The sequence below is a fragment of the Mesoplodon densirostris genome, chromosome 4 (genome assembly GCF_025265405.1).
Source record: "Mesoplodon densirostris isolate mMesDen1 chromosome 4, mMesDen1 primary haplotype, whole genome shotgun sequence".
Lineage (NCBI taxonomy): Eukaryota > Metazoa > Chordata > Mammalia > Artiodactyla > Ziphiidae > Mesoplodon > Mesoplodon densirostris.
The window spans coordinates 50157416-50177243 of NC_082664.1; the positions used below are offsets into that span (position 1 = coordinate 50157416).

At 41.6% G+C, this 19828-nt stretch overlaps 1 protein-coding gene and 1 pseudogene across 4 annotated transcripts in view; one reads left to right on the top strand and one right to left on the bottom strand.

Moving 5' to 3' along the window:
* Positions 1–19828, top strand: part of NID2 (nidogen 2) — a 78305-nt gene that overhangs the window by 40654 nt on the left and 17823 nt on the right. For 2 of the 4 annotated variants that reach the window (XM_060096212.1, XM_060096213.1), the window contains exons 9-11: positions 15649–15792; positions 16732–16860; positions 17816–17959. The exons of 1 other annotated variant lie outside the window; for it this stretch is intronic. In XM_060096212.1, coding sequence (XP_059952195.1) covers positions 15649–15792; positions 16732–16860; positions 17816–17959 — 417 coding nt within the window. The remainder of the gene's footprint in view (positions 1–15648; positions 15793–16731; positions 16861–17815; positions 17960–19828) is intronic. One more of the 4 variants, XM_060096214.1, reaches the window with a different exon arrangement.
* On the bottom strand, positions 7948–8663 carry LOC132488256 (ATP synthase subunit a-like; annotated as a pseudogene).

Genomic DNA, 19828 nt, shown 5'->3' on the forward strand with positions numbered 1-19828 from the left:
CTAAGTGGGGTTGATAGTTTCACACAGCTTGCTGATTGAGCTTGTGATCTAGTGGATATGATATGTATGTTGACTAGAATTGGTTTGACTTAATGTACTGTGTACAATCAATAATATGTACTTTGTAATGTACATGCTTATAAGCATGGGGTAATAATGTACGATTATACACAGCATGTATGATGTATATGTACTTATTAATGTAATACACATTATGCATGAAGTACATGGTAATTTATGGTAAAAAGAGGTTATTTTAATACTAAGATTGTACTTAGTAATCTTGTAAATGTCCCATAACAAATCTTCAGGGAATAGTTTAAATAGAATTTCAGCTTTGGGTGCTGATGGTGGAGCTGGAGCTTCTACCTTGAGTCTTAGGGAGATGTGTTATTCTCCTTTTCTGGTTTACGAGACCAGGGTAATAGATATATTGATACTACAAAGACTCTTCATTTTAGGAAATTATTTTCAATGATGCTAGTTATTGGCATTAGTACTAGAATTTAAAAGAAATATAGGGCTTCCCTGGTGGCGCAGTGGTTGAGAGTCCGCCTGCCAATGCAGGGGACGCCGGTTCGTGCCCCGGTCCGGGAGGGTCCCATATGCCGCGGAGCGGCTGGGCCTGTGAGCCATGGCCGCTGGGCCTGCGCGTCCGGAGCCTGTGCTCCGCAACGGGAAGGCCACAACAGTGAGAGGCCAGCGTACAGCAAAAAAAAAAAAAAAAGATAATTAACTTCTTTAAAAAAAAAAAAAAAAAGAAATATAGAATAGATGCTAGTTGTCAGATAATAATGAAGGGGTGCTCTATGGGTTGTCCTCCAATTCACATTAGTGTTAATAGGTCTGCTGCTAGTACTCAAAATACGCATTGACTGAGAGGTCGAAATGTTATGCTTCATTGTTTGGATGTGTGAAGCATTGGGATAAATGCTAGAATTAAGATTGAAAAGATTAAGGCCATTACTCCTCCTAATTTATTAGGAATTGATCGTAGAATTGCATATGCAAATAGAAAATTATCACTCTGGCTTGATATGAGGTGGTGTGTTGAGAAGGTTTGCTGGGGTGTAGTTGTCTGGGTTCCTAGTAAGTCGGGTGAAAATAGCACTAATATTATTAGTATTAGAATTAGCAGTAAGACATCTAGGATATCTTTGATTGTACAGTAGGGGTGAAATGGGATTTTGTCTATATCAGTTGAGGTTCCAGCGGGGCTATTAGATCCTGTTTTGTGAAGGAATAGTAAGTGGACAGCTGCTAGTGCTGCAATGATAAATGGGAGAATAAAATGGAAGGCGAAGAATCGTGTAAGAGTTGCTTTATCTACTGAAAATCCACCTCAGATTCATTCGATAGGGCTTGTGCCAATATATGGAATTGCTGAAAGGAGATTAGTAATAACTGTTGCCCCTCAGAATGATCTTTGTCCTCAGGGTAAGACATAGCCTATGAATGCTGTAGCTATGACTATAAATAATGATTCCAATGTTTCATGTTTCTAAAAAGGTATAGGATCCATAATATAAGCCTTGTCCTACATGAATAAATAAATAACTAATATGGCGGCTCCATTTGCATGTAGATATTGGATAATTCATCCATAGTTTACATCTCGGCAGACATGTGTTACTTACGAGAAAGTAGTTATTGTGTCTGATGTATAATGTATTGCTAGGAATAAACCTGTCAAGATTTGTAGAACTAAACAAATGCCCAGAAGGGAACCAAAATTTCAACATGATGAAATGTTTGATGGAGCTGGGAGGTCAATAATTGCATTGTTAATCATTTTTATTAATGGGTGTGATTTTCAGATGTTGGTCATTAGTGTTCTTATAGTTGAATTAAAATGATGATTTTTCATTTCATTGGCCATGGTTAGATTCCATGTAAGAATAATGATAATATACATTGTATTTATTTTAAGTACTATTTTTGTAATTAGTTTTGTGGGCTTTTCTTCAAAACCTTCACCTATTTATGGTGGACTTGAATTGATTGTAGGTGGTGGTGTTGGTTGTGGGATTGTGTTGAATTTTGGTGGTTCACTTGGGGGTTTAATAGTATTTTTTATTTATTTAGGGGGAATATTAGTAGTATTTGGTTATATGACAGCTATGGCTACTGAGAAGTATCCTGAAGTTTGAGTCTCTAATAAGACTGTTCTAGGTATATTTCTTTCAGGGTTGATGATAGAATTTTCGATAGTATTCTTTGTTTTAAAGGATGAGGAAGTGGAGATTGTATTTAAATTTAATGGACTAGGGGACTGGGTAATTTATTATACAGGTGATTCTGGTTTTTTTGTGAAGAGCCTATAGGAATTGCAGTGTTGTATAGCTATGGTTCTTAATTGGTAATTGTTATTGGTTGATCATTACTTATTGGTGTTGTGGTTATTATAGAGGTTACTCATGGTAATTAGATAAAATTATGCTTAGGGCAAGGGTAATGAGGAATGAAAGAAAATATAGTTTGATTAGGCCTTTTTGGTCTGACACTAGTATAGAAAATTTTATTTGAATAAGGGAAAGTAGTTTTTGGTAAGATACTTTCTAGTCAGATTAAATCTAGGAGACATGCTGACTTTTGACTTGTTGATAAATTTAAGTATGGTGGGAAGCGGTGTATAATAATGGGCAAATACCTAAGAGGTTGGAAAATTTGCAGAAATTTGAGGGATATTTAAATTTTAAGTTTTGTGTAGTGAGGTTGATTTCAAATGCCAGAACAAAACCTAGGATGGTCACAGCAAAGGCAGTTAGTTTCAAGTAATCAGGTATTGTTATTTGTGGGATTGTCATTGGGGGAATTTTGCTGGAGGTAATGAATCCAGCAAAGATACTTACAGCTAATAAATATTTAACAGAATTGATTAGCAGTGGGTTATTTTCATTAAAGTAGAAAAGCGAGGTTGTCCTAATGGTGCGAAGAAAATAATGCGAGTGCCATAGACAGCTGTAAGGGATGTGGTGACGAGAGTTATTGCTGGGCTCAGGCGTTGGTATACAATGTGTTAGCAGTGTCGATAATTAGTTCTTTAGAGTAGAAACCTGTGAGGAACGGTATTCCTCTCAGTGAGAGACTTCCAATAATGAGGGCCGCTGTGGTAAAAGGTATTGCTTTAAATAAACCTCCTATCTTTCGAATGTCTTGTTCATCATGTAGGCTATGAATAATGGAGCCAGAGCATATAAACAGGATGGCCTTGAAAAAGGCATGTGTGCAAACATGGAGAAATGCTAGATAAGGTTGGTTATTACCAATTGTTACTATTATAAGGCCTAATTGGCTTGAAGTAGAGAAGGCAACGATTTTTTTGATGTCATTTTGGGTGAGAGCACATATTGCTGTAAATAATGTAGTTATGTTTATCCAGACATAATGTTATTGTTTGGGTAAATTTATTCTCTGTTAAAGGGTAAAAGCAGATAAGTAGGAAAATACCTGCTATAACTCTTGTGCTTGAGTGAATAGAGCTGAAACGGGAGGAGGGCCTTCTATTGCTGAGGGAATGGCTGGAGGCCAAATTGGGTGAATTTTCCAGCTGCAGCCAACACAAGTCCTATTAGAGGTAGGTTTGAGTGATTTTGGTTAAGTATAAAGATTTGTTGTATGTCTCATGAGTTTAAATTAAATAGAAATCATGCTGTTGATATAATAAGTCCAATGTCTCCAATGCGATTATATAAAATTGCTTGGAGAGCGGCTTTATTTGCATCTACTTGTCCATATCATCACCTGATAAGTAGAAAAGATATAATTCTGACTCCTCATCCAATGAAAAGTTGTAAAAGATTGTTAACAGTGATAAGAATTAGTACTGTGATAAGAAAAAGGAGTATTTAAAGAATTGATTAATGTTAGGATCGGAGTGCATGTATCACATTGAAAATTCTATAATAGATCATGTGACAAATAATGCTACTGGCACAAATATTGAGAAATAGTCTGTTTTGAAGCTAAGTGATAATTTAAGGGTTTGGATAGTAATTCAATGTCAGTTTAAGATAATTATCTCTTGACCTGTATGAATGAATATTATTGTTGGAATTAAGCTGGTGATAAAAGCATATGAGATAGTGGGTTTTTTTACAAAGGATGGATATGTGTTACTTTTGTAGATATTGGTGTTTGTTATTATAATTGGTATCGTTAGTATAAATAGTGTAACTAGTGTGAAAGAGGTAAATAAGTTTATTACTTTTATTTGGAGTTGCACCAATTTTTTGGTTCCTAAGACCAATGGATAGCTATCCTTTAAAAGTTTGAAAAAGTCATAATGTTAGATATGGAAGCATGAATTAGCAATTCTTGCATACTTTTTCAGTAAATAAAAATATTTAGTCTTCTGTTACTAGGTTCACAATCTAGTGTTTTTTTGAAGCTATATTTACAGTACAAGGGCCCTAAAATGATTTTGGGGTTTAATGATAGGAGTAAGAGATGTAAAATGTGAAGGGGTTATGAGGACATTTTCTCATGTGAATGATGGTGGGTATATTTGCCTCATTGTGTTACGATTAATATGTATAGTGAGGGCTTCCCTGGTGGCGCAGTGGTTGGGAGTCTGCCTGCCGGTGCAGGGGACGTGGGTTTGTGCCCCGGTCCGGGAGGATCCCGCATGCCGCGGAGCGGCTGGGCCCGTGAGCCATGGCCGCTGAGCCTGCACGTCCGGAGCCTGTGCTCCGCGATGGGAGAGGCCACAACAGTGAGAGGCCCGCGTACCCACCCCCCAAAAAAATGTATAGTGAGTATAAGGTGGTAATTACTATGTTAATTCCTATGAGGATAATGGTGATATTTGATCATGAAAAGAATGTTACTACTACAAAGAGTCCTCCAATTAGATTGATAGTTAGGGGATAGAGCTAGGTTTGTTAGGCTTGCTAGTAGTCATCATGTTGGTATTGGGAGGAATGTTTGTAGACCTCGGGCTACAATTATTGTTCTGCTGTAAATTCGTTTGTAATTTGAATTTGCTAGGCAGAATAATATGGATGATGTGAGGCAGTGGGCAATTATTAGAGCAGTGGCTCCAATATAACTTCAAGGTGTTTGGATAAGAATGACTGCAATAACAAGTGCTACGTGACTGACGGAAGAATACGCGATAGGTGATCTTAGATCTGTTTGGCATAAACAAATTGAACTAGTTATGATTATTCCTCATAAGGAGAGTATGAGAAAAGGGTATTTTATGAAATATATTAGTGGGTTTAGTATTGTTGTAATTCGCAATATACCATAGCCTCTGAGTTTTAGTAGTACGGCTGCAAGGACTATGGATCCTGCAATGGGGGCTTCTACATGTGCTTCAGGTAATCAAAGGTGAAGGCCGTTGAGGAGTATTTTTACTATAAAGACTATCATACATGCTAGTCATATGAAAATGTTGGATCAGGAGTTGGCTATTGCTTGTGTTCGATATCGAAGTATTAGAAAATTTAGTGAGCCTGTGACATTTTGAATATGTATTAGTGCTACTAAGAGTGGAAGTGATCCTACTAGTGTATAAAATAAGAAATAAAGTCCTGTGTTAAGACATTCTGTTTGCTTACCCCATCGGGCAATGATAATAAGTGTTGGAACTCGTATTGCTTCAAATAAAATATAAAGTAAGATTAATTCTGTGGCAGTGAATTTTATAATTAGGAATATTTGTAATGTAATTAGCATGGTAATATATAATTTTTTTCGAGTTAATGATTCTTTGAGTAGGTGAAATTGGCTGGCTATTAATTATGGTAAGAGTCATGTTGTTAACATTAATAATGGTGCTAATGAGCTGGGGAAAAGAATTAGTGAAAAGTTGAGGCTATTGTCATTAAATTGATTAAGAAGAAAAAGGCTATGAGACTAATAAGCCATGGACTGTGGTATTAATTCAGATTATGTTGTTCTTTGATAATTATGTTAGTAGTATTAGTATAATTGTAGGACTAATAACTTTTAACATTGGAGGAGATTAAGATTTTGTACATAATCAGTGCCATATGTGTTTGATACTATTACTAGTAGAGATAGTCCGAGTGTGGTTTCTCAAGCTGAGAATACTAGCAGAACAATTGGTATTATGCTGGCTAGGGCAAAATGTGTATTTAGGACTATTAGCGTTGCTATAATGAATAGTGATAATATTATGCCTTCAAGTCATGATAGTGAAGATACTAGGTGAGATCAACATATTAATAATTCTATAAGAGATACTGTAAATGTTATAATAATTATATACACTAAAAGCACTTGGTAATTATGAACTTAATCATAATCTAATGAGTTGAAATCATTTAGTTTAATTACCATATTCAGTTCATTCTAGTCCTTTTTGGGTTCATTCATTAGGCTAGACTTATTGCTAGTAATAAAATTAGGAATAAAGCTATAATGAGTATTGTTTTTAGATTATTTGTCTGAGATGCTCAGGGTAGGGGGTAAAAGAGCAATTTCTAAATCAAAAAGGAGGAATATAATGGCTACCAGGAAGAATTTTATGGAAAAAGGTAGATGTGCTGATCCTATAAGGTCAAATCCGCACTCATAAGGATTTGTTTCTTCTGTGTAAATATTTAATTGGGGAAGTCAGAATGTGATAAATACAAGTAGTGAGGCTAGTGCTATGTTTGTAATTAATGTCAATATTAGAGTTATTCTTTTTCGGATTCTACTGAAGCCAATTGATTGTAAGTCAATTGTACTATTTAATACTAAAATAATAAGATCCTCATCAATAAATGGGTACGTAAAGGAATAGTCATACTCCATTTACAGAATGTCAGTATCAGGCAGTGGCTTTGAAGCCGAAATGGTGGTTAGATGTGAAGTGATTTTTTTTTTTTCTTTTTTTTGCGGTACGCGGGCCTCTCACTGTTGTGGCCTCTCCCATTGCGGAGCACAGGTTCCGGACGCGCAGGCTCAGCGACCATGGCTCACGGGCCCAGCCGCTCTGCGGCATGTGGGATCTTCCCGGACCAGGGCACGAACCCGTGTCCCCTGCATTGGCAGGCGGACTCTCAACCACTGCGCCACCAGGGAAGCCCCGTGAAGTGATATTTTAATTGATGTAAGAAGCAGACGATAGGGAAGAGCTAATAGTTACACGCAGTCTGTGGAATCCTGTAGCTATGAAGAAAGTTGACCTGTATACCCAATCTGAAATTGTAAAGGATGTTTCATAATATTCTGAGGCCTGTAGAAATGTAAAATAAACGCCTGGGGCAACTTTGATGAAAAAGACCTTGGAGTGGGCTTCCCTGGTGGCGCAGTGGTTGAGAGTCCGCCTGCCGATGCAGGGGACACGGGTTCGTGCCCTGGTCCGGGAAGATCCCACACGCCGCAGAGCGGCTGGGCCCATGAGCCATGGCCGCTGAGCCTGCGCGTCCGGAGCCTGTGCTCCGCAACGGGAGAGGCCACAACAGTGAGAGGCCTGTGTACCACACACACAAAAAAAAGACCTTGGAGTATGTTTTTTCAGTTTCCTTCTATGAGGCTGTGGTGAGGTCAGATAGTGGATACCACAGAGGCTAATAATACGGAGGTATTAAGAAGTAGTATTTCTAATGGATTTAGAGGACGGATGCCTATTGGTGGTCAGCATCCCCCTAGTTCAGGTGTAGGGGCAAGGCTTGAGTGGTAGAAGGCTCAAAAAGAAACTGGTAAAAAAAAAAAAAAAAAGAGGACTTCTGAAATAATAAATAGGATTATTCCATATCAAAGTCCTTTTTGAACACTTGGTGTATGATGGCCTTGAAAAGTGCTTTCTCAGATGATGTCATGTCATCACTGATCTATTGATAAGGTATTAGTTAGTAGGCCTAGTGCTAATAATAATGTTGAAGTGAAATCATATAATTAGGTCTGCTGTTATTAGAAGGGCTGAGAGAGCTCCTGTAAGGGGTCAGGGACTGGGATTTACTATGTGATGTGCATGAGTTTGGTGGGACGTTATGTATTGTCATGTAGGTAAAGATTTGCTAGTAAGGTAAATGCATAAACTAGAATGATTACAATGGTGAATTTGAGGATAGTAAGTAAGACAAGGATAGGAAATGTAATGAGAGCTGTGGTGGTGCTAATACTCAGCAATGCTAGAGTCACTCTTCCAACTAAATGAATCAATAGGGGTCCTGCTGTGATGTTAGCTGTTAATAGTATGGCTAAAGCTGTTGGTTGAATGAATAAGCTAATAGTTTTGATGACTGCTAGCACAGGAATAAGAGGAACCAGTGTTCCTTGTGGTAGAAAGTGAGCTAAGCATGCTTTTGTTTTGTGATGAAAGCCTGTAACTACAGTTCCTGCCCATAGAGAAACTGCTGTTCCTAATATTATTATTATTATATTCCTAATATTATAAATTGCTATTAATATTATTGAGAGTTGTGTAGTAGGTATAAATGAATGTGGTAATAGTCCTAATAGATTTGTTGATCGAATAAATAAGTGATGTTAAGTATTAGCGCTCAGGTCTATCCTTTGTGACTGTGAATAACTATTTGTTTCAATGTGAGTTAAACTAATCATTGTTGAATAGAAATTATACAATAGTTAATTAGTTGATTAGGTGTTGGGAATAAAATACCTGGGAATATAATGATTAAGATAACAATAGGAAGTCCTATTATTGTTGGGGCAATGAAAGAGGCAAATAGATTTTCGTTCATTTTGTTTCTCAAGGGGTAGATTGTTTTTGTATTTTGGTAGACATCAACTCGGGATTTGAATAATAAGTATATTTTGAAATTTTTAGTTGGAATATAATAAAGTGGACTAGAATTATTAATAGAATAGTAATAAATCATGTTGATGTGTTAAATTGTGGCATATCATGAAAGGGAGTTTTAACTCCCAGTCTTTAACTTAAAAAGGTGAATGCTATTTAGCTTCTTAAGGAATTTATAATATTGATGAGGATCATTTTTCAAAGTATTTTAGTGGTACTAGTTCAAGGACAATGGGTATAAAGCTGTGATTTGATCCACGAATTTCTGAGCATTGTCTGTAATATAGACGTGGTCGTGGTGATATGAGAATTGTTTGGTTTAGGCATCCTGGAATGGCCTCTGTTTTTATGCCTAGTAAAGGCACAGCTCATGAGTGTAAAATGTCTTCTGAGGAGGTTAGTATTCAGATTGTTATTTCTGTAGGTAAAACTACTCCATTGTCTACTTCTACTAGTCGTAATTCTCCTGTTTTTAGGTCTGATGTTGGAATTATATAGGAGTCAAAATTTAATTCTTCATAGTCTGTATATCATAGCTTCAGTATCATTGGTGTCCTATAGTCTTTACGGTAAGGGAAGGGTTATTTAGTCCAGCATGTAAAGCATTTGTAATGATGGCAGGGCAATTAGAATTAGGATAATGGCTGGTAAGATTGTCCAGACAGTTTCTACTTCTTGTGCATCTATTGTACTTGTATGTGTTAGTTTAGTTGCTAATATGAGTAAAATAATATAGAGGACCAAGGAGCTGATTAAAAGTATGATTATTAACATATGATCATGAAAGTGTAGTAGTTCTTCTATAATGGCTGATGCTGCATCTTGAAAACCTAGGTGGAGAGGATACACCATGGAGACATAAACATAAAACATAAGAAGGAATGAAGCACTGTTACATGGTACAATATGGATGAGCTTTGAAAGCATTATGCTAAGTGAAGGTAATGAGTCATGAAGGATAACATATTACATGATTCTATTTATGCAAAATATCCAGATAGGCAAATCTATGGAGGCAGAAAGTAGATTAGTGGTTGCCTAGGTTGGAGGCATAATAGTGGGATAGGGAGTTGATTGCTAAAAGGTACAAGGTTGCTTTTGGGGGGGGGGATTAAAATTAAAATATTCTAAAATTAATTGTGGTTGATGGTTACACAACTCTATGAATATATTAAAAGCTAATTGCGCACTTGATGTTTTTTCATTTTTTTTCATTTCCATTTGCATGGAATGTGTACTTTAGATGGGTGAATTACATGGTATGTGAACTATATCTCAACTTGAAAAAACAGTTGTGGGGAAAAAACCAAAACTCTAAAGCAGTGGTTCTTATACTTCAATCATCATTAGCCTCACCTGTGAAGCTTGATTAAAAATCTGGATATGGGCTTCCCTGGTGGCGCAGTGGTTGAGAGTCCACCTGCCGATGCAGGGGACACGGGTTCGTGCCCTGGTCCGGGAAGATCCCACATGCCGCGGGGCAGCTAGGCCCGTGAGCCATGGCCGCTGAGCCTGTGCGTCCGGAGCCTGTGCTCCGCAACGGGAGAGGCCACACAGTGAGAGGCCCACGTACCGCAAAAAAAAAAAAAAAAAAAAATCTGGATACAAATGTTCTAGATCAAGGAACTACAGGACATGAGGAACTTTAAGTGCATATTATTAAGTGAAAGAAGCCAGTCTGAAAAGGCTTTGTACTGTGTGATTCTAGACTTTCTAGAAAAGGTAAAACTGTAAAGACAGTAAGTAGATCAGTGGTTGCCAGGGGCTCGGGGGGAGGGAGAGAGGGATGAATAGGTGGAGCACAGGGGATTTTTAGGGCAGTGAAGCTATTCTGTATGATACTATAATGGTGGATACACAGCATTATACATTTGTCAAAACCTGTAGAACTGGACCACACAAGGAGTGTATGCCAATGTAAACTATGGATTTTAGTTAATAACAATATATCAATATTGGTTTATCAGTTATAACAAATGTACCACACTAATACACGATATTAATAACAGGGGAAACTGTGCAAATTGGTAGGAGGTAGCTATGGAAACTGTACTTTCTGCTCAATTTTTTGGTAAACGTAAACCTGTTTTAAAAAAATTAAGTATGTTAATTTTAAAAAAATGTTCTAGGCAAGCCAGAGGATGAGCCTGGGAAGTCAGGGAACTCTACAGATGTGAAATGACCTTGTCAGATCAAGGGAGCATTTTATTTCTGAAAACCAGTAGGCAGTCTTCCCCTAGAAGAGGCACATGAGGAGAAAGAATGTTTCCCTTGTTCAGTTCCGTATTGATACTGCTGAGCCCAGAATCCATACCTCAGAGAGGTGAGTCTGTAACTGGAGAGTCTGTGCTTCACCACTGGAGCTGAGGGCCCCCTAAGCCTCCTTGGGCTCGATGTGCAGCGGTCACTTCAGCAGTATGATAACAGGAGATTAAGGTAAGAGGACAGGGCTCCTCCCTAGGATGTAGAGGTGATTTGAAACGGGAATCCTGAGCTTGTTGGTGGTTGGTTGGTTTGGTTTTAAGAAACTGGGTTGGGGGGCGCAGCCATTGAGTGTCTGAAGAAGGAATTATACGGTAGTGAATTAATAGTATAAAAATGTCAGCTGACTTTACAGGAACACGTACCTCAGAAGGAAGGAAAAGATCTCAAGGAGAGATTTCAACAGAAACACCAGGGGAAAAGGACCTTCACCTTTGATGTCCAGTTCAGCCCTTTGCTGGGTGTAGGCGTCTGATCTGTAAGAAGAGTAGTTTATCAGGAGAGCCTCCCAGCCCTCAAGGTCTCATTCAGACTCTGGAATCAAGTAAGGAAAAGACAGATCTCTGGGTGTATCTTTCCTAGAGACATAACCGAAGGGAGAAGTAGTAAAGGGTCAGAAAGCCAGCAAACTGGCAGGTACCAAGTTGCTAATTTGCCTGTAGAATTGCATGATTTTTCCCTTCTACCCACAGGTCAAATAATAATCAGCAGTAGTAGTAGTGCTACTATTAACTCATTTAATCCCCACCACAGCCCTACCCAGTAAGGGAATTGTTACTCATTTTACAGAGACTGCGGTGTAGACATGAAGTAATCTGCCTGGTCACAGCTAGAAGTGTTGAGCTGGGACTTGAACCCAACGCCAGCTCCAGAGCCCACTGTTTCCCCCTCACGGCACTGCGGCTCCACGTCGACTCCACAGACCCCGGGACTGCCTCGTAATATACACCAAACTTTAAAAGAAGGAACGTGGGGATTTACCCTTTGGGTTTCAACCCTGCTCATCCACCCCTACAGAAAATAGCAATACTGTTCATTCTACCCGAATAGGAGAAAAATGGGGAAGAAAGAAGAAAATTTATTTATTTATCTAGTTAGTTAGTTTTTTCGGTACGTGGGCCTCTCACTGTTGTGGCCTCTCCCGTTGTGGAGCACAGGCTCCGGACGCGCAGGCTCAGCGGCCACGGCTCACGGGCCCAGCCGCTCCACGGCATGTGGGATCTTCCCGGACCGGGGCACGAACCCGCGTCCCCTGCATCGGCAGGCGGACTCTCAACCACTACGCCACCAGGGAAGCCCAAGAAAATTTATTAAAAGGAAAACAAAACACAACCTTTTTTTTTCTTTCCCCTCGCAGTGCATGGCAGTATCGTCTCAAGAGCCTTTGCCTTTTTCTGGAGGGAGCGGTTATCTGGCTGGCATGTGCGCGAAACAGCACAGCTGCCCCACCTGACGTGGGAGCTCCGGGTTCAGCGTCCCGGGTTCTAGAAGCAGTGTCCAGAACCTCCACAACCCTCCAGCCAGCCCCCTGCCCTCCCTGAGGGTTTGAGCTTCCCATGCGGCTTGGCTGGTATTGGTGGGTTCGCAGGGCAGGATCCAGGAATGCTTCCTGCCTTTGCTCTCCCGCTCAGCTCTCCAGCTGAGGAGGCTTTGGGCTCCTTTGCGTTGAAGCTGAACGGACTGTTCCTTTAAGGAAAACCACTCTTTCCCTCTTGATTAAATGGGTAAATTAGTTCCAGATCCTCTGTCAGAGAGTCAAGCTGTTCAAGAGGGTAAGGGTGAAATAGAAAATGTCTTAAGAAGGATACAGCTCTTCTTTATTTACTATAATAGGAGAAAAGCTAACTAGCCATAGAGAACGGATAACCAAATAGTTTTAGAAATGGGTTTTTAATATAGTGTGTTTGGAAACCAAATTCTGAGCACAGGGCCTCAGGCTCAGAGAGGGTTGACACTTGGCTTAAAGCTGTGCTGTCACCACCTTGAAACTTAATAATTTTTGAACAAAGAGTCCCACATTTTCGTTTTGCGCTGGGCTCAGCAAATGATGTGGCCGTGCAGTCAGTGAAGTCTATTTTAAGTCAGCGTGATGTAACTGTGCACACTTTCTCCTCAATTTCAGGTACGCTAGTGTGTCCTGTCCAAGTTTGCCAATCAACTTCTGTGCTGCATGTTTTTTCTTTTAATGCCTCACCGGGTGGTAAACTCCTGACATTACGTATACTCACTAATCTCTGCTGGAGTGTGCCACGGTGACGTTTTGATACTGGAAAGTACTGAACATGATGGCTAAGCCACTAGTGTTTGTAAACGAAAACATTTCAAAGCTCACTTCTTCCTTTGACTGGGTATGTCAGGAATTGGTACAAAACCTTCTCCTAAAATGGAGAGAGAATAATGGGGGGGCAATCAGGTTCTTGTCTCACGTGGGGCCTTCAGTGAGGATGCAACCCTGTCTTTCTCAACTGCAATACACAGGGGACTGACTCAGTACGTTGGGCAATACGATCAAGTCAACCCAAGTCAACCCCGCAACTACAACCCCAGTGCTGTGCTCCCGGGACCGTCTGGCAAGAGAACCAGAGGGGAGGGATGAGGGACGTCCATGGATGTCCGCGTGATTTGGGGAGCGAGGCCTCTGCTGGCGTACTTCAGCGCCTCAGGTTTAAACATGCTAGAGCCACCGTTGGTCCTGTTTTCTTGCAGAGATTCCGTTACTCCAGCCAATGTCACTGAGGTGAACTGAGGGTAAACCCATGGCCCTCCTTATTTTCAGGCCATAATGTGGGAATCCATGATAGGAGAATATTCCGCCGCGAGACCACACATGGTGTTTCTTATAAAGCGATGATGGGAGTTTACCAGAGAGTGAAGGCGTCCCATCAGGGACTCGGCCAAGGCATCCCCATTCACAGCAGACCCATAGAGGAAACTGGAAGAGTCGTAACGTGGGCGGTGGGCTAGCACTGGGGAAGTGGCCAGGCGTCCTAAGGACTGGAGGGAAGTCCATCTGTGAGGCAGGCGACAGCAGCAAGCACTTGGATCTAGACTGAGAATTATGTGGGTGAGGCCCACCCACATGAGGTCGGGGGTGGGGAGAGGTGTGTGAGCTAGAGTGAAAGCAAAGGGAGTCCAGGAGGAGGTGGTCCTGCCAAAGTCTAGGGATGCCAAGCTGCTGGTTTCTAGGGCAGTGAGACAGCTGTAGAGGGCAAGGTAGGCTTGTGCGCCAAGCTGGCTGTCGAGACAGACAGAAACCCGGGGACAGAAGTCTAGTTATCATGACTTAGATGGAGCCCCATTAGGAGCAGGGATGGCTTGAGGTAGAGCCCGGGAGGTTTGGGTGGGGCTCGTGCAATCTTTTGAATCTAAGGTCAGAATTAATTCTCAGGACTGAGATGAAGCTAAAACTTCAAGCGAGAATGAACTCTGCCCAGCTGATGAGGAAGAAGGAACGCAGTCACTGGGGGCTGTGTGCGCTGGCCTGTGGCGGGGTTTCCTTTCACATACATTGAGTTGGGTTTTCTTTATTTTCTTCAGCAGTTCTAGCAGATATAAGCATTATTTTTATTCTCATTTTACACCTGAGGAATCGGAGAAGTAAATGGAAGTGTCCAAAGTTAATGGATTCATCCAGTCTGGGCAACTGGGGCTGTCTCCAGCACCACCATCTCTGTGCTCTTGGCCTCGATTAGATGACTTCATGAAGTTCCTTTGGTGGTAGTTGTAGCACAATGATGGAAAGCATGGGTGGGCTCTGCAGCCAGACTGCCCAGCTTTTTGATGCATCCACCTCTTCTGGCTGTGTGACCTTGGGCAGGTTACTTGACCTCTCTGTGCTGCGGTAAAATGAAGATGATGACGATACCTTCCTCACGTTATAGACATGAGTATTTAATGGAATGGTATATGTATGGGTTTAGAACAGCGCTAGGCACATAAGTGCTTAATACACATTTCTGTTACACTCGATCTAGAAGTAAAGGTCTTTAGGGAAGATTTCAGATGTTAACAGTCATCACTACCCAGTGGATGGATGGAGTCATGGCAAGGTTAATCCTAAGGAGTAAATACTGTGAAAGCCATTCCTATTTATTTGGTCTTATAAATCTTTTTTTTTTAAAAAAGCAAGATTTTCTCATTAATTGAATTTTGACCCATGGAATAGTGCACTTAGTGAGAGACTGCTCAATTAGGAGGCAGAAATTTGGGGTATAAGTCCTTGATGTACCACTTCCTGGCTTTGTGAGCTTGGGCAATTTTTCTAATGTGTCTCGCTTATTTTCCTTATCGGTGAAAACTACCAATAAAAGGAATGACAGCCTGCCTCACAGAATTATCCTGAGAAGATAGAATGAAAGCACTTTTAAATAAAAGGGTGCCATGTGTTGGATATTTTTATTCCCTGACACAAACCTGCTGTAAACAAGAAAAGGTTAGTTGTCTGTAGAGTAGGCAAGGGGAAGCCATTCTGGAATCGAAAACTGCGACGCAGACGATCCGCCCTCGCTTTGGATATTAATAATTTAGTCAGGTCGCCAGGCGGGCCCCAGACAGACAGGTCCACAGCCAGTTCCAAGGACTTGCCGATATTCTTCCTTCTGTGCCATTCTCTTTATGACAGCCAGATTGTGCTTTTGTTTTTTATTTTCTCTCTACCCATGCAGGGGACTCAGATCCCACCCCAGTGAATCCTTGCTATGACGGGAGTCACACATGTGCCGCCACGGCTCGGTGCCATCCGACGACAGGTGTAGACTACACCTGCGAGTGTGCATCTGGGTACCAGGGAGATGGATGGAGTTGCGTGGGTAAGAGCCTGCGCTCTGTGTTCCCTCATGGAGTCCTCCAACATTATGTCCATAGAAGACAGGTGTCTGCTTTGTCATCTCCATGGGTCAACGAGTTTAGCAGCTGTTCATCTAAATACAGCTATTTAAAAACTGAGCATATTCTGGTTAGGTTTAAGAGGGTAGTTTGGAGGTGGGTATTTTTGGCTTGGACTCTGAAAATGGCTATTGTAACTCCTGGATATTTTACATTCTCAAATGTTGTTATTTTAAGACGGAATCAAGTATTTTTTACATTCATTAAAGAGTACATTTTCTGGGCCTCCCTGGTGGCGCAGTGGTTAAGAGTCCGCCTGCCGATGCAGGGGATACGGGTTTGTGCCCCGGTCTGGGAGGATCCCATATGCCGCGGAGCGGCTGGGCCCGTGAGCCATGGCCGCTGGGCCTGCGCATCCGGAGCCTGTGCTCCGCAACGGGAGAGGCCACAACAGTGAGAGGCCCACATACCGCAAAAAGAAAAAAAAAAAAAAAAAAAAAAAAGAGTACATTTTCTGGTTACCTTCAGATTTCAGACATTCACCTATTTCTTTCACTTACTGTATCTCAAAAGCAGTAGTGGAAATTTCTTTACATTTTAAAAGAAAAATCGTTACTTTGTGTGTTTCTCTTCTAAATGTTCAGAATTGTTTAAATGTTTAAAGAATTTGCAGAATATTTGTTCAAAACATATCCCCCTGGGGCTCATACTTGAATGACTTGAAATAAATGCTTATTTTTATGACGATCTGCAACATGCAACCACATCTGGTGCTTAGACAGCGTACATTTCAACCCCTGTTGAGTCTACCAACCATTAGTCCCATTGAAACCTCTTAGGGGTGAGAGAACATTGAGCTTGCAGACCTTCCACTTGTGGGGACTTTGGTTTAAGCAGCCTTTTCTGTTCTTATTCCTTCTTAGATGTAAATGAATGTGCAACTGGCTTCCATCGCTGTGGCCCCAACTCTGTGTGTATCAACTTGCTGGGAAGCTACAGGTGTGAGTGCCGGAGTGGTTATGAGTTTGCAGACGACCGGCACACCTGCGTCTGTGAGTGCCAAAACTGTGCCTCTTTTTGGCCAAAATCATGCTGAACCTTGCTCTTGGACTCATTACTGTTTCCACTTCCGTTATACAGAAGTTTTGTTGGATGGTTTTCTAGCAAACAGACAATTTACATGGAAATAACCCAAAGCTATGGCTCAGTTCCGCCCTGTTTGTTGGGGTTTTGTTTTTGTTTGGGTGTTTTTGTGTTGTTGTGTTGTTGTTTTTCTCTGAATAGATATTTTTGGTGTAAGTTATGGAAGGATGCTCACCTCCGTCAGGACTGCTGTGTATCTTGGTGTTTGGCCCAATCGTGTAACAAGACTATGAACTTCTCTAATACCAACAGGTCTAGATAGAGGTCAAATGTTTCTCAAATTAGAATGAAATGGATTTGTAATTCAAAGAGGCCTGTCCCACTTGACTGGTCAAAGAGCTCCGTCTGTAATAAATATAGCCTTTCTAGAATTCCAGAAAAATACTTGACCAAAGAGTGGATCCAAAAGAACTAGAATTGCAAATTCATCCCACTGTTAGAGCAAGATGATATTAGAGACAACCCACTTTTTAATCCAGTGAGATGAAAAAGTAGCGCTCACAGAGACTCTGTGTGTGTGTGTGTGTGTGAGTGTGAGAGTGTGTACGTACGTACATATGCAGGCATGCAAAGCAGCAGTGCTCTGGGGAGTTATAAACTTTAATCAAGGACAGTTTTTGATGACTGATCTTCATGCCTAGTGTTATAGCCACAAACCATGATCAGCACTTCTCAAATTTTAATATGCATACAAACCATCTAGGGATCTTGTTAAAATTCCTATTCTGATTCACTGGCTCTGCTCTGGAGCCTGAGAACCTGCATTCCTTATAAGCCCCCAGATGTCCTGATGCTGTTGGTGTGCAGGGTTCACCCATTCGCAGGCCTGGGCTCTTGGACATCCTTGCCTTCCTCTCTTTTCAGTGATCGCCCCACCTCCCAACCCCTGTGAGGATGGCCGTCACAACTGTGCTCCCGCCAGCCAGGCCCAGTGCATTCACCACGGAGGCAGCTCGTTCAGCTGCGCCTGCCTGCCTGGTTATGCCGGCGACGGGCACCAGTGCACCGGTGAGTAACTGTGGGCGGCCTCAGCGACCCTGAACATTGCTTTGGATGCACATCCCCTGGGCCTCTCAGAAGCCTCTCCCTTCCTTTGACTCACACCGCTGTGGAACTGCCGAAAGAGAAAGAAAAGGTGTCCTTTGAGTCAGAGAGGCCGAGGGTGATTGCCCTGGGACCAGATTGTTGAGCATGTATGGTTGTCCTTGGAAGAGCCGTGCCTGGAGCAGTGGGGAGACCCTGCCAGCTTGTAACCTTCTGTTCCCTGGAGCTAGTGTAGCCAGGAGAGATGTGGGGAAAGGCATATATCCTCCTGGGAGGAAGTCTCCATCCTTCAGTCTCTCTGGCTAATGGCTTAATTCAGCACTTCCAGTCCTGCCTAATTTTTAGTTGCTATTCCCCTGCGTCAAGTGGTAATTTAAGCAATCTCTAAACATACATACAGTTCTGTGTAATTTATTCCTTCTTCTCTCTCTCTGGAAGGGGAGAGGGAGAGAGAGAGAGAAGAAATAAATCCACAGATATAAAAGGATATTAATACATACCTAAGTACTCAAAGCTTTTCTCCCAGAAATCTAACTATCTTTAAGACTTCATACTGAACTTCATAAAATCACTAAACCAGAAAGCAGGACTAACTGTTGAAATTTAACTTAGAAATGTATGAGGTTGTTACTGAAAAACTAGGCATAATACTGATTATAAATGTTCATGAAACTGGGATTAGTAGTACCTTAATATAGAGATCATTCAGTAAATCTACATAATCACTAAAGATCTTCAAAACATCTGGCAGTAATGCACACAAATAATGGTTAAATGAGACACTGGGAATGAGAGGATGGTGGGAAAAGGGTTGGTTTTAGGAATATAAACCTAAAATGCAGGCTTTCCCTGTCTCATCAAATTGCTTCTTGCCTCTGCCCCCGTACACCTGGGCCCACTGAGCTGATTTGCTAAGAACAGCCTTGTAACTCCTGGGAGCTTCTTAACTGATCGAATAGCTCGGCCCTGACCTCCTCGCTAGATGTTTGATTCTCCTCCTCCTTCCTTTTCCCTTTGGTTTCAGCAGGACAGGCTGAGTGGACCAGCAGCCTGAAGTCATATGTTATTGACAGAACAGACATGTCAGGGCAGCACAGCCCCTCTACTGCTTTCCAGATGTGGGGTTTTTAGGGATTGTCTGAACCTGGCTCTTTTTTTTTTTTTTTTGCGGTACATGGGCCTCTCACTGTTGTGGCCTCTCCCGTTGCGGAGCACAGGCTCCGGACGCACAGGCTCAGCGGCCATGGCTCACGGGCCCAGCCGCTCCACAGCATGTGGGATCCTCCCGGACCGGGGCACGAACCTGTGTCCCCTGCATCGGCAGGTGGACTCTCAACCACTGCGCCACCAGGGAAGCCCTGAACCTGGCTCTTTAATGTTTCCACTTCTGCTGTACAGAAGCTCAGCTGTATGGTTTACTTCTGAAAACATAGTTTATATTGAAATGACCCAAAGCTGTGGCTCAGTTCAACCCTGAGGTTTTTTTTTTTCTCCCTAAAAACACCCCCAGGTTTGTTTGTTTGTTTGTTTATTATTATTATTTTTTAAAGAATCAATTTTATTATTTTTTTTATTTTTGGTTGCGTTGGGTCTTCGTTGCTGCACATGGGTTTTCTGTAGTTGTGGCGAGCGGGGGCTACTCTTCGTTGCGGTGCACAGGCTTCTCATTGTGGTGGCTTCTCTTGTTGTGGAGCACGGGCTCTAGGCACACAGGCTTCAGTAGTTGTGGCACACAAGCTCAGTAGTTGTGGCTCACGGGCTCTAGAGTGCAGGCTCAGTAGTTGTGGCACACGGGCTTAGTTGCTTCATGGCATGTGGGATCTTCCCGGACCA